Source organism: Porites lutea, chromosome 3 (genome assembly GCF_958299795.1).
Source record: "Porites lutea chromosome 3, jaPorLute2.1, whole genome shotgun sequence".
Taxonomy (NCBI): domain Eukaryota; kingdom Metazoa; phylum Cnidaria; class Anthozoa; order Scleractinia; family Poritidae; genus Porites; species Porites lutea.
The window spans coordinates 14,364,266-14,379,197 of record NC_133203.1 but is presented as its reverse complement, the minus strand read 5'-3'; the positions used below and the strand labels follow the sequence as shown (position 1 = coordinate 14,379,197).

Sequence of the window (14,932 nt, the reverse complement as noted above, 5' to 3'; positions counted from 1 at the left end):
AGTGAAGAAGGACGCATTCCTGGGTGTTCCGATCCATGCCATGGACAAAAGTCAATCCTTCGTCATTTAATTACTTGAAAACCCTGAGTAATGGTCCGACTGAAAGAACGAACCCTTTTTTTTTTTTTATTTCAATATTTATCCAGGGGCATCCAATTTAGCAGAGCTTCCTGAAGCCTACTTCAATATTGGGCCAAATGGCAAAAATTTTTATCTTGTAGGTGCACTGTGGGTTGAAACGGGGTCAATGACCATAGAAGCTAATGATTCCAATATCCTTAATTTCCAAGTGATGTAGATAGCATTCTGATCAATCCATCTATAATATTGTCGGAATCCGGCACAAAATGCACGTTGTCAGGATTTCTTTCACCAGGGTAAATGGTGAGAGAAATTAAACATTCCCCTCGATTAGAGATTTCCTAATGCGTTTATCATCCTTTGAGAAGAGCACTCTTTAACATCTGTAAGTTAATTCGCTTCGGGCCTGTAATCAGTTTCTATAAATTCGAATGAATTATCGGTAAGTCTGTGATAAGAGATACTCTGTCATATCAAAATACCATGTTGTCTACTTGATGATTTTTCAAATTCATTTCTTAAAAAAATCAGCAAACAACAAAAAACAACAACAACATACAAATTAGGTCATTTTATGACCTGTTCAAAGAAATCAGTGCGCATGTTATCTCGTTTTTTTTTCCAAGACCATGTCGCTTTTCGGAATTTGATTTTATCCAGAGGGGGCTTCATTCTTTGTCCACGCCGTCCAAAAATATTTACCTACAAAAAAAGGCGTTACCTATATAACCAGGCTCCATACTGCTCTTCATATACTTCCTGTTATGATAACCTTTCCCCGTAGTGATCTGTGATATTACAAAGAAAAATCAAAACGCTGTCACTGCAGGGGTGTTCGGGGTTATTAAAAACTATCGTTACTTCATATAATTCACACAACAACTGGACTGATCCACAACCCTGGCATATCAAATACTGTCATTCACCCTTAAATGCGCGCATGACATTATATTCCAAAATGGAAAGGATTTATGACACTTCGGGTTGTCAGCATTCTCTATTAATTCATCCTTTTGAGATTTTAAACAGGTACCTTTGTTTGTCTGTTGCTATGGCAGCCAGCAAAAAACTCCATGATATTGAAAAAACCCCCAAAAAAGGACGCCCAATTATATTTATTACAGTGTTAATGTCTAAAGTGCAGGTCAAATTCATCCTTGTTTCAAATTGTTCCCTTTGTTCTTGCAATTTTGCATCAATAAAAGTTAACGTTGTTTCTGGTTGTCCATTAGGTTTTGCTTTGATTAATTATTTCAAAAAAAATACGCTGGAGAACGTTTCTGAAAATGAAACTAAAAATCCTTTCGTGCTTTTTACTTTGTTTCGTTTTAGTCTATTTATTTATTTATTTATTTATTTATGTTTTGTTTTCTTTAATTTAACGCAATTGCGTGTTCTTAGGCTATTGCAACAAGACCGTGTGTATACCCAAACGTTTGGATATAGACACTTTTGGATATTAAAGGTAATATAAAACGCGTGGCGCCACTTACTTATGAAAATTATCTGTTGCAAAAGACTCTTAAAAACACCATGATAGGGTGTGTTTCAAAAAATCAAGAGGTGAGTTCTTCATACTATAAACTATACATATGTACAGAATGCAGCTAGTGAAAAAATTTGCAATAACTAAATAAAATAAACAGTAACAAAACAGTAAAAGCCGGAACTGTAAATGGCAATTACACTTGACCAGTATTTAGAAGACAAGAGGGAGAATTTAAGTTAAGTGATCGATACGAGTTCGAGAGTTCGAATTAACCCTCCACGGAACATGCATGTATTCCCAAATCTCCTAGTTCACAAGCTCAGTTGTAGTACGAGGACTTGAACTATTTTAAATCCCGATTTCTTAGACTTAATTTGCTTTAGGAGGTTGTAAAAACTATTTTCTGGCACTAATCTATTAACTAATTGTTTCCTCTAACAAATTTCAAATTCCGTGATAGTTTTTTTATCGGCTTATTCATTATGTATGTTGAATCAACACTGACTTTTAACTGCGAGCACGAAAACGAGAACATTCTAATTATCAATGCTTAAGCCCTCTATCCAATAACCGATACCAGATTTTGGATTTTGGTTAAAATTATCTACTCGGTATTGCTTGAGCACAATCTGAGACACGTACAACATTCACAAACTTATACTAATTTGTTACTTTTACTAATTCTTATAATGTTATCGCCGGTAATCTGAATCATTCGAAGTGACCGTTAATTGGATTAGAACCGCACTCGTCTTGTGCCATTTTAAAGAAGGATTTTGCAAACGGTGTCCTATCACTTGAAAAAAACAAAGTAATATCTGCTTAACAATACCTCTTTTCCGCTAAAAAAAAAGTAATATTTAGACTTTGTCCTAAAGTGATTGAGAAAATAGTCAGAAAATTCTGCAGTGCTACTTAATTGTCAATAATAGTTTCCTTAATTATTGTGACATACTTCAAGCTTGTTATTACTATTTTCTTCCTGAAAAAGTGCGATTTCTCGATTCCCAGAGATGAGAAACGTTAGCCAATATGTAACTCAGTCAAATACTAAATATGCGAGAGGCTAGAAAAAGAAAAAAATAACAATAAAAAGCTTTTGTATGGATAAAAGAAGAAAAAAAAAGTTGCGGTTTAAAGTCCTAAGCCAGGAAACCCACATAATCAAGTAACATCTTTGTTTCTTCTTTCTTAGCTTTACACTAGAGTGTTTGACATGGATGTTCTCTTATTATTAATCACCAATTTAGAAATTTATATTTGATCTTCTGTGGTCGAGTGCTGTAATTATATACACAGGTAGCCCAATTTTAAACCTAGACTTTTTCCTGTGGGCTGGCTAAGTAAAAGACATATATATATTTTTTTTCTCTAAACGTCTGTTCCTTGAAATTTATGTAAAGAAAATTAAAGAAAAGTGACCTTTTGGTCCTTTTTTAATTTAAAACTGTTTAATCCGTTTTAGTATTTATGTCTTCAGTATGTCTGAAGAAGGCACTTAAAATGATGATAGGTTGAAAAGTCATTATACATATTGTAAAGCAGTTTGATAAATAATTCTACACTTTGAAATTGGAACGCCTTTGGCATTGAGGGGCCAAAACGCTTTACCACGCCAGCTGTAAAGAGCATTCGAGGGAACCAAACATGTCGTTGAAGTTCTCAGCTGGTTTATGCCTGGTGTTGTTCGTGGCTTTCTCCAACTGTGCTTCTTTTTCTAAAAAAGTAAAACTTCGGTGGCCAAGGAACGGTATGTAAAGAAAAAAGACACTTATAAAAAATATATATTAAAACTAAACACATTTTGTTCCACAGAAATGTTGATTTTTTAAATGACCTGCCATGCACGCTCTGAAAACAAAAAACAAAACAAAACAAAAACAAAGATATGACCCAGTGACGAAGCGAGATACCATTTTCATGCGTTGTGTTCCACAAGTGTTTTTGCAAAAAAATCACTGCACGAAAAATTTGATTTACACCAAATTTACTCAGTGCAAATTTGGTGCAAAAAAGTGCAGACTAACGTTAAATAAAGGGCAAAGATGGTAAATACCGTATTTGCCTTCAAATTTACAACCCCATGTAAACTGGCAAGCAAATGCGGTATATACCATCTTTGCTTTTGATTTCCCCCTAGTTTGCACTTTTTTGCACCATATTTGCACCGAGTAAATTTGTGTAAATCCAGTTTTTCGTGCAGTGAATGAAAAAAAAAGAACAAGAAGAAGAACAAGAGTTTTCATTGGTGCTAGCTACACGTTAGGAGCGAGGCTCTTTGATTATGTGAATAATATGATGGACAAAATTGCTGCCATTGAAGTTGTAAGTCAATGTAATCTGTGTTACCACTGGTTCAGTACAGCCTTTCTAACTTCTTCTGTTTTAAGTAGTGAAGTTCAAACAGATTCGGATAGCCTTATGAAAGTCACGTGAGCCGATATCTGTTAGCACGCCGAAAGTGTAAGCATGTTGCATAAGACCCGCTCATCTTCGCTTTCGTTTATTCAGTCATTTTTGCTTTGATTTTATTTTTGTTTTAAACAGCATTGCCAAACACTGAAATCAGAAATCGCCGCCAAGTTGGCTTCCTCCCTTTGTGCGGTTCAGCTCAGTTTAACACCTTCACCCAGTTATGTTGCGATGAAAACCTGTTGCCGAAGATGACGCCCACTACCGTTTGCTGTGATCATACCACTTACGACCCACTACATCAGATATGCTGTGATGGAGCAGTGTACCAGAAATCGCAATATATTATTCCAAAGTGCTGTGGACAAGAAGCCTATGATGGAAATACCACTGGAATCATCTGCTGCAGTAGTAATGTTCACACTGGCCATGGACCCAGTCCAGCTTGTTGCGGATCAGATAACGCCTATAACACTCTTACTGAGATATGCTGCGATCAAAGCACCGTGTTGCCTGCGGTAGGGTACACGAGTCCAGCTTGTTGCGGAACACAATCATACGATGCCGCAAGCTTCTTATGTTGTAACAACATGATGATTGTACCTAAATCAGGGCCAAATTCAGCCTGTTGTGGCAACTTTGTCTACGATACCAGTACACAGATTTGCTGTGGTGGAATGATTTTCATGAAGCCAGGCAATGCGTCGGCGTGCTGTGGAAATATGGCCTACGACCGGGTGACGCAGATGTGTTGTCAAGGAGTGCCATCTATGAAGCCCGGCGCAAATCCTGCTTGCTGTGGGATATTCGCTTATGATCTGACAAGCTCCATGTGTTGCAGTGGCCATGTAGCTCCGAGATCACCCTCAGTAACCATGTGCTGTGGAATGTTTTCATACAGCCCTCTCACTCACTTGTGCTGCAATGGTGTTGTGGGTATAAGAGCAGGGCTAATGCCATCTTGTTGTTCAACTTTCGTGTATAATGCAGCTACCCATCTTTGTTGCGATGGCAACGTTGTAATTCCCATGAACCCTAATGGGTGTGGAAGTCACGCGTGATCAACAAACAAGCGACACCGTTAGACCGGGAAAACAAGGAAACAATCAAGAAACTAAGCAGACATTCATACTAGAAATACGTGTATCGCAGAACCTCGCGAGGCTCGGGGGGGAAGCCCATAAGGGGTGGGAGGACAGGAGAGAAATGAAGTAAATCATGTAACTGGCGAGGGAGGGTCTAATATTCGAAGCTGAGATGTACTTAATGCGAGAGCTTCTTTTTACAATTAACTCTAGTCTAAGATTTCCCTTGAAAACTTTTCTGAGAGGAAACATTAATTAGCTAACAGCTCCCTATAGTTTAGACTCGCAAGACTGACTTAAACATGTAGAGCGCGTTTGACATAAAGAAGACTAACGAGAGATTATTATCTAACCTTAACTCGATGTTGCCACCGTATTTCCAATTAAAAGGATAGAAAAGTAAATTATACCGATAAGCCTACATTTCCCTCTCAATCGAGTAAAGTTTAGAATGCGCATGCTCATCGGCATCGGTTAACACGATTTTACAGCTTCAGGGTTGTAGGGACTGTATATACTGAAGACAAGGCGCCCATAAGCTGGAGCGAGCAATTTCCACGCGCTCGTGTCACGGCGTTTTCACGGACCAGTTTATTTTTAGAACGGTATTCGCACGAATTTTGAATATCTTTTGAATTCCACAAACCAGTCAGCAAAACCTACAGACCTAAAAATGATAGTTTTTGCCTTTTAATAACGTTTAGTTTTCCTTTTTGATATCATATAGTTCGAATGCGCTCATAGACAAGGTGGAGATTCTATTTTCGTGAGAAAAAGTGCCCTAAAATGTGTCTAAAAATAAACTGGTCCGTAAAAAACGCCGTGACATAGGCCTAGTATGGGAGTTGCTCGCTCCACGTTTTGGGCTCCTGTAAAGACGTAATTAAACTTCCTTTAATAACTTATTTAGTCGAGTTATATTCGAACCCCAGTGATAAGAAGGCTACAACTGTAGGTAAGCCCCTGAGCCAAATTGAGGTACACTTCACTTTAAACTAATGCGTAAACCAACAAGTAGGATCCACGAATGTAACATGTAATTGAGGCTTCGTAAAACCAGCTTATTTAGGGGACCCAAAGCTATCATGTGTTGTATAAATTGAACATGATACATGAACCGACAATTTTAAACTTCGTGGAAGCTTAATAAAGCATTTTGACTTATTTCTGCGTTTGTTTAGTATAAATTCTTGTGTTGTGTTGTTGCCAATAAACTGCTGGATATCGAGCTAGCGCCAAAGTCATTTTTGGATGTTATCAATTCCAGTGTTCCAGCAATTCCTCTTTTAACGAAAGTCGTTTGCTTAGATCAAGTTTCCCCGAGCTACCCTGGTTGAGCCAACTTTTCATACATTCCCTTACAAAATGTGACGAACCTTTACCTGACTGAGAACAAAAAGCTGGTCCGGCTAGAAGGGTGACTCTCCTAGCCTGGTCATCCATTTGTAATGTAGGGTCACCCTCCTTACCGGGCCAACTTATTCTGCATATAAACACTTTGGGGAAGTTATTAAAACGAAGTCGAAGTAGTCGAAGTAGTTGTCGATAGTTACTAGTAGTTGGTGGTATAAGTTATTGGTATTTACTAGTAGTTGCTGGTATTTTCTAATAGTTGCCGGTAATTACTGATTCGAGTCGACTGTTTTTATTTGCTTGGACTATTTCTATTGACGCTGTTGAAGTGGAAGTCTAGAAATATAACAGAGCACCTAATGTCAGGTCCTGCGCGGAAAAACAGTTATATTTTTCCTCAAGTAATGATGTTTCCCTTGTTGATTTCGTCTCGGGGAACATCAGGACTCTTGGCGTTCTCAATTCCTTTCCTGTAGGTTCCACCAATGTGTTATTAAACCAATGTTCACACAAAGCAATCACTTTAAGTAGACTTTATTTGTGAAAGTTTTTCTTAAACTTAATATGCCTTTACACAGAATGACAGGTTGGCTCAGATATTCCATTTAAAGTGACTTTCACTTCAACAGCGTCAATAGAAATAGTCGAGGCAAATGAAAACAGTCGACTCGAATCAGTAATTACCGGCAACTACCACTAACTACCACCAACTACTAGTAACTACCAGCAACTACTAGTAACTACCAGTAACTACAAGTAACTACCAACAACTACCACCAACTACTAGCAACCACTAGTAACTAGCGACAACTACTAGTAACTACCAGTAACTACCGACAACTACTCGTAACTACCGACAACTACTAGTAACTACCACTAACAACTAGTAACTACCAATAAATACCACCAACTACCATAACGACTAGTAACTACCGAGAACCACCACTAACTACCAGTAACTACTAATAACTGCCGACAACTACTAGTAACTACCAGTAACTACTAGTAACTACCGATAACTACTAGAAACAACTAGTAACTACCAAAAACTACCATCAACTACTAGTAACTACTAGTAACTACCGGTAACTATTAGTAGCTACTAGTAACTACTAGTAACTACTAGTAACTACTAGTAACTACCATCAACTACTAGTAACTACTACTAACTACCGACAACTACTAGCAATTACTAGTAACTACCAGTAACTACTAGTAAATACCAGTAACTACTAATAACTACCACTAACTACTAGTAAATACCAAGAACTACTATTAACTACTAGTAACTACTAGCAACTACCAGTAACTACTAGTAAATACCATTAACTACTAATAACTACCAGTAACTACTAGTAAATACCAGTAACTACTAGTAACTACCAGTAACTACTAGTAAATACCAAAAACTACCATAAACTACCAGTATCTACTAGTAACTACTAGTAACTACCATCAACTACTAGTAACTACTAGTAGCTACCGACAACTACTAGTAACTGCCAGTAACTATTAGTAACCACCGATAACTACTAGCAACTACCAGTAACTACTAGCAACTACCGACAACTACAAACTATTAACTACCGACAACTACTAGTAACTACTGACTAACTACTAGTAAATACCATTAACTACTAATAACTACCAGTAACTACTAGTAAATACCAGTAACTACTAGTAACTACCAGTAACTACTAGTAAATACCAAAAACTACCATAAACTACCAGTATCTACTAGTAACTACTAGTAACTACCATCAACTACTAGTAACTACTAGTAGCTACCGACAACTACTAGTAACTGCCAGTAACTATTAGTAACCACCGATAACTACTAGCAACTACCAGTAACTACTAGCAACTACCGACAACTACAAACTATTAACTACCGACAACTACTAGTAACTACTGACTAACTACTAGTAACCACCAATAAATACCACCAACTACCAGTAACTTCTAGTAACTACCGACAACTATTAGTAACTACCGACAACTACCACTAACTACCAGTAACTACTAATAACTACCGACAACTACTAGTAACTACCAGTAACTGCTAGTAACTACCAGTAACTACTAATAACTACCGACAACTACTAGTAACTACCAGTAACTACTAGTAACTACCAGTAACTACTAGTAACTACCGATAACTACTAGGAACTACTAGTTACTACCAACAACGAACAGTAGCTACCAGCAACTACTAGTAACTACCAGTAACTACTAGTAACTACCAGTAACTACTAGTAAATACTAAAAACTACCATCAACTACTAGTAACTACTAGCAACTACCAGTAACTACTAGTAACTACCATCAACTACTAGTAGCTACTGGTAACTACCGACAACTACTAGCAATTACTAGTAACTACCAGTAACTACTAGTAAATACCAGTAACTACTCATAACTACCACTAACTACTAGTAAATACCAAGAACTACCAGTAACTACTAGTAACTACTAGTAACCACCGATAACTACTAGCAACTACCAGTAACTACTAGTAAATACCAGTAACTACTAATAACTACCACTAACTGCTAGTAACTACCGACAAGTACTAGTAACTACCACTAACTACTAGTAACTACCAGTAACTACTAATAACTACCACTAACTACTAGTAAATACCAAGAACTACTATTAACTACCAGCAACTACTAGTAACTACCAGTAACTACTACTAAATACCAAAAACTACCACCAACTACTAGCAACCACCAGTAACTACCGTCAACTACGAGTAACTACCGAGAACTACTACTTACTACCAGTAACTACTAATAACTACCGACAACTACTAGTAACTACCAGTAACTACTAGTAACTACTAGTAACTACCATCAACTACTAGTAACTACTAGTAACTACCGACAACTACTAGTAACTACCAGTACCTACTAGTAAATACCAGTAACTACTAGTAAATACCAAGAACTACTATTAACCACTAGTAACTACTAGTAACTACCGACAACTACTAGTAACTACCAGTAACTACTAATAACTACCACTAACTACTAGTAAATACCAAGAACTACTATTAACCACTAGTAACTACTGGTAACTACCGACAACTACTAGTGACTACAAGTAACTACTAGTAACTACCACTAGCTATTAGGGAGAAGACACAATACTACATATACCACAGAGTGTATAATATATAGATTTAGCCAGGGCTAAAAGCGAAGCTCCTATTAACTCGAATTTATAATTCAAATCAAACAATAACCTTGTATTCCACAAATTAGTTAACTTTAGAGCACATTCATGTGACTTTTGAGGGAACGACTACGTGATTTTCGAGAAAAATAATTTGCAAACAGTCCAAGCTAAGAGTGAACTTAATCTTACATCGAGTTGATAGCCTTTATATGTACACCCAAAAAATTGCAATCATCTTCGATCACATTTAAGAGCCATAATGGCTCTTGATCACAGTAGATTAGGCCTGGAAAACACCTGCGCCGTTTTCATCATACAGACCTCGGACAGAATGCAGTGTTTCACAATTTTGCAATACAAATTGCACTCATTCAATATTCAGGACGATCAAAGCACGTGTGGACTTTTAGCGAAATCGTCAAAAAAATTTCCAAAATCACCTATACGGCTAGCCAGTTCTCACTTTTGACAAGTCGACTGTTTAAATTAAGATTAATATAGTTATACGCTTCAACACAATAAAGAATTTATTATAAAGATCTGTAATCTTCAAAAGCGTTTGATACGCGCGGCATTTTGACTACTCTTGCAAGCGATGTTCATGAGCGACTGAAAACAAACGGCACAGCGATTAAAATTGCAAAAGAGACTACTAACAATCAATAAAGAAAGGGAAAATAATTTGGTGAAACATATACAGAGACAACAATTTTCATTCACGAAGACAAGTATTAAAGTGTCTCTGAAAATCCTTGTTTACGTTTTAAGCCGGCTTCCCGGTGTTTGCTTTTTTCAAAGATGAACTCGAGGCAAGAAAATCGCTCAAAGCTTTCTTTTACAGCCAGAATTGTAACCAAATATTCTTTGGAACGTTTTCTTTCTATTTGCGGTGAGAAAATGTCTAAAGGCTTTTTAAAGTTCCATAAGCTGATAATCAAACCTGATACTCGGTCACTCTCGGTCAGATCATTGTCTCAAATCTTACAAACGTGCATAAACCAAATAGCCGCGTAAACTACGCTCGACTTCATTAAATTAGATATAAAAAACAAACAAATACAATAATTACTCAGGCTTACCTTTTGAGATGCACTGAAAACTATCAAGTAAGGCCAGAACCGCTTCAGACTTTTCAATCTTCTTACGCATCAAGCAAGGTGAAAAACGAAAACGATGCCATCCGAATCGGATTTCCGACTTTGCCAAAGCGACGTATTTCTTAACCAAAAACCCAATAAATAAACTAGCCATGAATAACAGAAGACTCTTGATAGCAGCTGAATTTCACTTTGTACATTTAGTGGAAAAAGACAGTTAAAAACATCACAAAGTTGACACAAAACTCTGTCAGCTTCAGCTGTCAAAGCATGGATAATATTATCCATGGTCAAAGTAAACAAGTTTCAAGATGCTGCATAAATTTTCCGCGTGAACTCACCTGTCAAATTTTGACCAATCAGAGTATAAAAATTGGACGTAGAGCGTGACCAACGCGTGACCTTGGTAAGAAAAGTCAAAAGCAACTAGCATGTCCTCCCTGCCTATAAAAACTGGCTTAATTCTTAGCTTCCAAGGTCAGTTTGAAATCAAAATTTTAATTGTGCGGCACATATAAAACACAACATAATTCATATGAATTGAAAAATTAATCTTGAGCCTGCAATCATTTGAAAACTAGTAACTTGTCAGCGGATAGCTTTAAAAAGATACACGACCTCGATGAGTCGACACCTGAGCCCGCGATACGATCAGGTGATACTGGTCAGCGGATACCTGTTTTGACAGCTGTCAATTGATCACAAGATTGATGTGCAATATGTCTGCAATATCAGTCTTCCTGTGCTCCCAAACTAGAAAGTGTGATTGAACGTTGGTTGCCCTGTGGTGCAGACGGACGGGCGGGCTGAGGGCGGTGTACGGTCACGTGATTACCAAATTTTCTGGGATGGGTAGATTTACTTACCCATGGTGCTCCGCAGGCGCGCTTCGCGCGCCAGAGCTCCGCTATTACCGGTGCACTTGTGGCTTTCTACCATGAAGTATATAACCCTACTCTCGTCCCCCAAATGTCGGCTGTTTTCACAGCGTACCCCTATCTCCCCAAGTTTTGACCGAGTGGAGCTTGGGTCCAGGGGAAACCAAGATGGCGCCTGACAATGGCGCCCTTGTCAACAAAGTTCAACATCAAATCGAATGCGCAAAGATTCTCCAAGAATGCAGCTTGGTTTTCAGATCAGTGGTTTATTAACTTCTAGATCATTTAACTGTGACAAAAAGAAAGTACTTTTTTGTACAAAAAGGCCCTCAAGTCCGTGTACAAACCAATGTGACGTCAAAGTGATCTTGAACTGCGTAGAGAATTTTCATCAAAGTACAGCTAGGATGTAACGGTTTAAGCTTATAAGGAAATTTTGGAGCTAACGAAACTACACAGTAGAAGTTTAGTTTAGAATTTTAAATTAGGTCCTGTCAGAATTGCTTGGGTTAAGAGGGGTCACGTCACGTCAACTAGCTAGCGATGGGTGGGTAGTCAAAATGTTTTGTGTTGTTATTAGTACTGTAGCTTTTTTTAAGTCTCGTGCCCAATTCCCTAGCTAGTGCTGGCAGAAATGGAAAGCTACAGAGCGGTTTATTTTTTTTCCAATTTTGCACGTTCTTCATCCTTTTATCCCTAACAGTGACCAGAATCTAATAATATTAATTTATTTCCTCATGATAGCCCTTCATAAATAATTAGCAATTAATGAATGAGGCTGAGTAGGATATGAAGAATTAGGCAGATTGAGGAGTTCAGCCTCCGTGGATAACACTCTCTGAGATTTGCCTGATTCTTCATATCCTATGAAAGCCGAATTCATTCAAATTTATTTATTATAGTTGCCACAATTCCATTTCAAAGCCTTGGGAATATGAGAAAATGAATAACCCAGATGACGAGGTCAACATGGGGACATTCCATGAAGAAAAAAAGCTGTATTTAGCGGGGAGGGGTTTCTCACCTATATACACGTGAATAATAACCAAAATATATGATCCAACGTTATATTCTAAGCGATGATGACATGATTCACACCTATGTAAACATGTACATCACGTTTTTGACCCTTGTCATGGATGTTAGAGACCAAGCACAGGTCTAAAAATGGGTGTAAAAAATAGCATTTTGGTCAGGCTCAGGATTTGGAGAACTGTAAGAAATGTTGTAGAAAATCAGAAATGACCGAAAGTCCTAAAATCTAGGACTTCAAATTGTGTGTTCCGAGAACCTCCTGGTCCTCGTGCCATGCACAGGCCCCCAGGAGACTCTGGGAACGAGAATGGGAGTATCTGTAACTTAAACCCATGTGTTGTGCTATTTAGCGATCTTTTGGTCTTACAGTATTTTACCTTACCTAGAACCAATTAGCACATTTTTTACCAATGTAGTCCACAGTATACATTTTATGCCCAGTCCTTGTTTTATACCTTACTCCGCAGTCCATATTTTATACTGACCTAGGATGACTAGGATGATTGGGATAACTAGGGTGAATGAAATAACTCAGCTGACATCAATGAATAGGATGACTGTGTGGGATAACTTAAGTACTGGGTACTAGGATGAGTTGATTCAAGGATGACTAGGATGACTGGGACATCTAGAATGACTGGGGTGACTAACCATGACTAGAACAACAGGAATTACCAGAAGATGACTGAGATGACATAAGGTTGATGATTGTGATGACTAGAATAGCTAAGATGACTGGGATGACCAGGGTGACTGGGATGACTGTCATGACTGTGATGATTGGGATAACTAGGACAACAAGGGTGACTGGGATAACTAGGATGACTTGTATCACAAGGATGACTTGGATGATTTTGATGGCTTTAAACTGAGATGACTACGGAACACTTGGATAAGGATGATGATGGTGATGACTCAGATGACTTAAGGATGACTAGATGTCTGGGATAATTAGGATGACTGGGATGAGATGAATTGGGTGACTGGGGTGTCTGATACAACTCGGTTGACTGATATGACTAAGATGACTTTGATGACTATAAAGATGATGAATGGGATATCTGGGATGTCTATGATAACTGGTACAATGGGGATTACTATGATTTCTGGGGAGACGTGGATGATTGTGATGACTTTGGTGACTATAATTATTTTCATGATTGGAATGTCTGGGTTGACTAGGATGACTGGGATGACTGTGATTACTGTGGTGGCTGGAAGGACTGAGATATCTAGGATGACTGGGGCAACCAGGATGAGTAGGATGATCGACTGGCATGACTAGGATAAATTGAATGACTACAATGACTGGGATGACAAGGATAACTGTTATTACAGAGATGGCTGGGATAACAAGGATAACTGAGATAAGTGGGATGACTGAGATGCAGTAGATGAAGTATAAGGGCACAATTATGCAAATGTGGGGTGCTTTTGTCAGTGTAAAACAATTTGTTAAACAAGATAGTAGCTTGTCGGTGTGATAAAGGACAACCAATTTACTGTTATGTCATTTTATATACATTTTAATAATGTGTGAGCTTACAATGTACATTGTAACCTCTCCTTCAGCTAAGAAACCTGAAAAAGATTTGAGCATTAAGAATGTGGGGAGGGGGATTTGGAAAATTGTGCGTACCTCTTTCTCCAAAAATTCTAGCTATGCCCCTGTGTTTTATTGCTGAAGGGTATTACTGTTTATTATCATACTTGAGAGAAGAGTTATTTCTCTACCGTGGAGTTAATGATTTAAAAACAAGCATTGTTTGGATTTGGTCATTAGACATAATACAGAGATTATATGTGATATCCAAACATCTATAAGTGGGTTTAAGAAATGAGTGACAGCCATTCGTTTTTAAGATTGTGTCATTGAATGGAACATTATCGCACTCAAGTCCCGACATTATTTCAAAACACCATTTTTCAAACTCATAAGTTTATTATCAAAGTGCCCCCAAATGTAAAGTGGAAAGCACGTGTATTTTACAGTGTGATTGATTTGGGCGTTCAAACTGACCGAGAGTTGGGGCAAGTCAAAAAATGATTCCAAGGGAGAGGTTGACGTGTCTAAATAGGGAAGAGGGAGGGGAAGGGGAGCAAAAAATATGCCTGCACGCAGCCACTGATTGTTTGGCGAACACTGTACACTGGTTGGACAGGAGCTCTGATTGCTGCGGTTTCGGATGTTTCGATTGCCAGCTGCCAATCAAGGTCACATAGGAACACACATTTTCCAGGCCTTCTCTGGCGGTGTGTTTGTAATACCCAGATTCATCGAGATTTTGAAAATTATGATTTTGTGCTTGAGGAATTCTTTCA

At 38.0% G+C, this 14,932-nt stretch overlaps 1 protein-coding gene across 1 annotated transcript; it reads left to right on the top strand.

Moving 5' to 3' along the window:
• Window positions 1-3,169: 3,169 nt before the first annotated feature.
• LOC140930575 (uncharacterized) lies at window positions 3,170-6,254 on the top strand. Its single transcript, XM_073380296.1, has 2 exons — window positions 3,170-3,320; window positions 4,118-6,254. The coding sequence occupies exons 1-2, from the start codon at window positions 3,218-3,220 to the stop codon at window positions 5,041-5,043; spliced, it is 1,029 nt and encodes a 342-aa protein (XP_073236397.1). The 5' UTR covers window positions 3,170-3,217; the 3' UTR covers window positions 5,044-6,254.
• The last annotated feature ends 8,678 nt before the right edge of the window (window positions 6,255-14,932 follow it).

What these genes read in the sequence shown, in the direction of transcription:
- LOC140930575 (XM_073380296.1), top strand. Translation starts at nt 3,218, where the DNA reads ATGTCGTTGAAGTTCTCAGCTGGTTTATGCCTGGTGTTGTTCGTGGCT. An exon ending in ACTTCGGTGGCCAAGGAACG is followed by an intron (nt 3,321 to 4,117) that starts GTATGTAAAGAA and finishes TGTTTTAAACAG; the next exon opens with CATTGCCAAACACTGAAATC.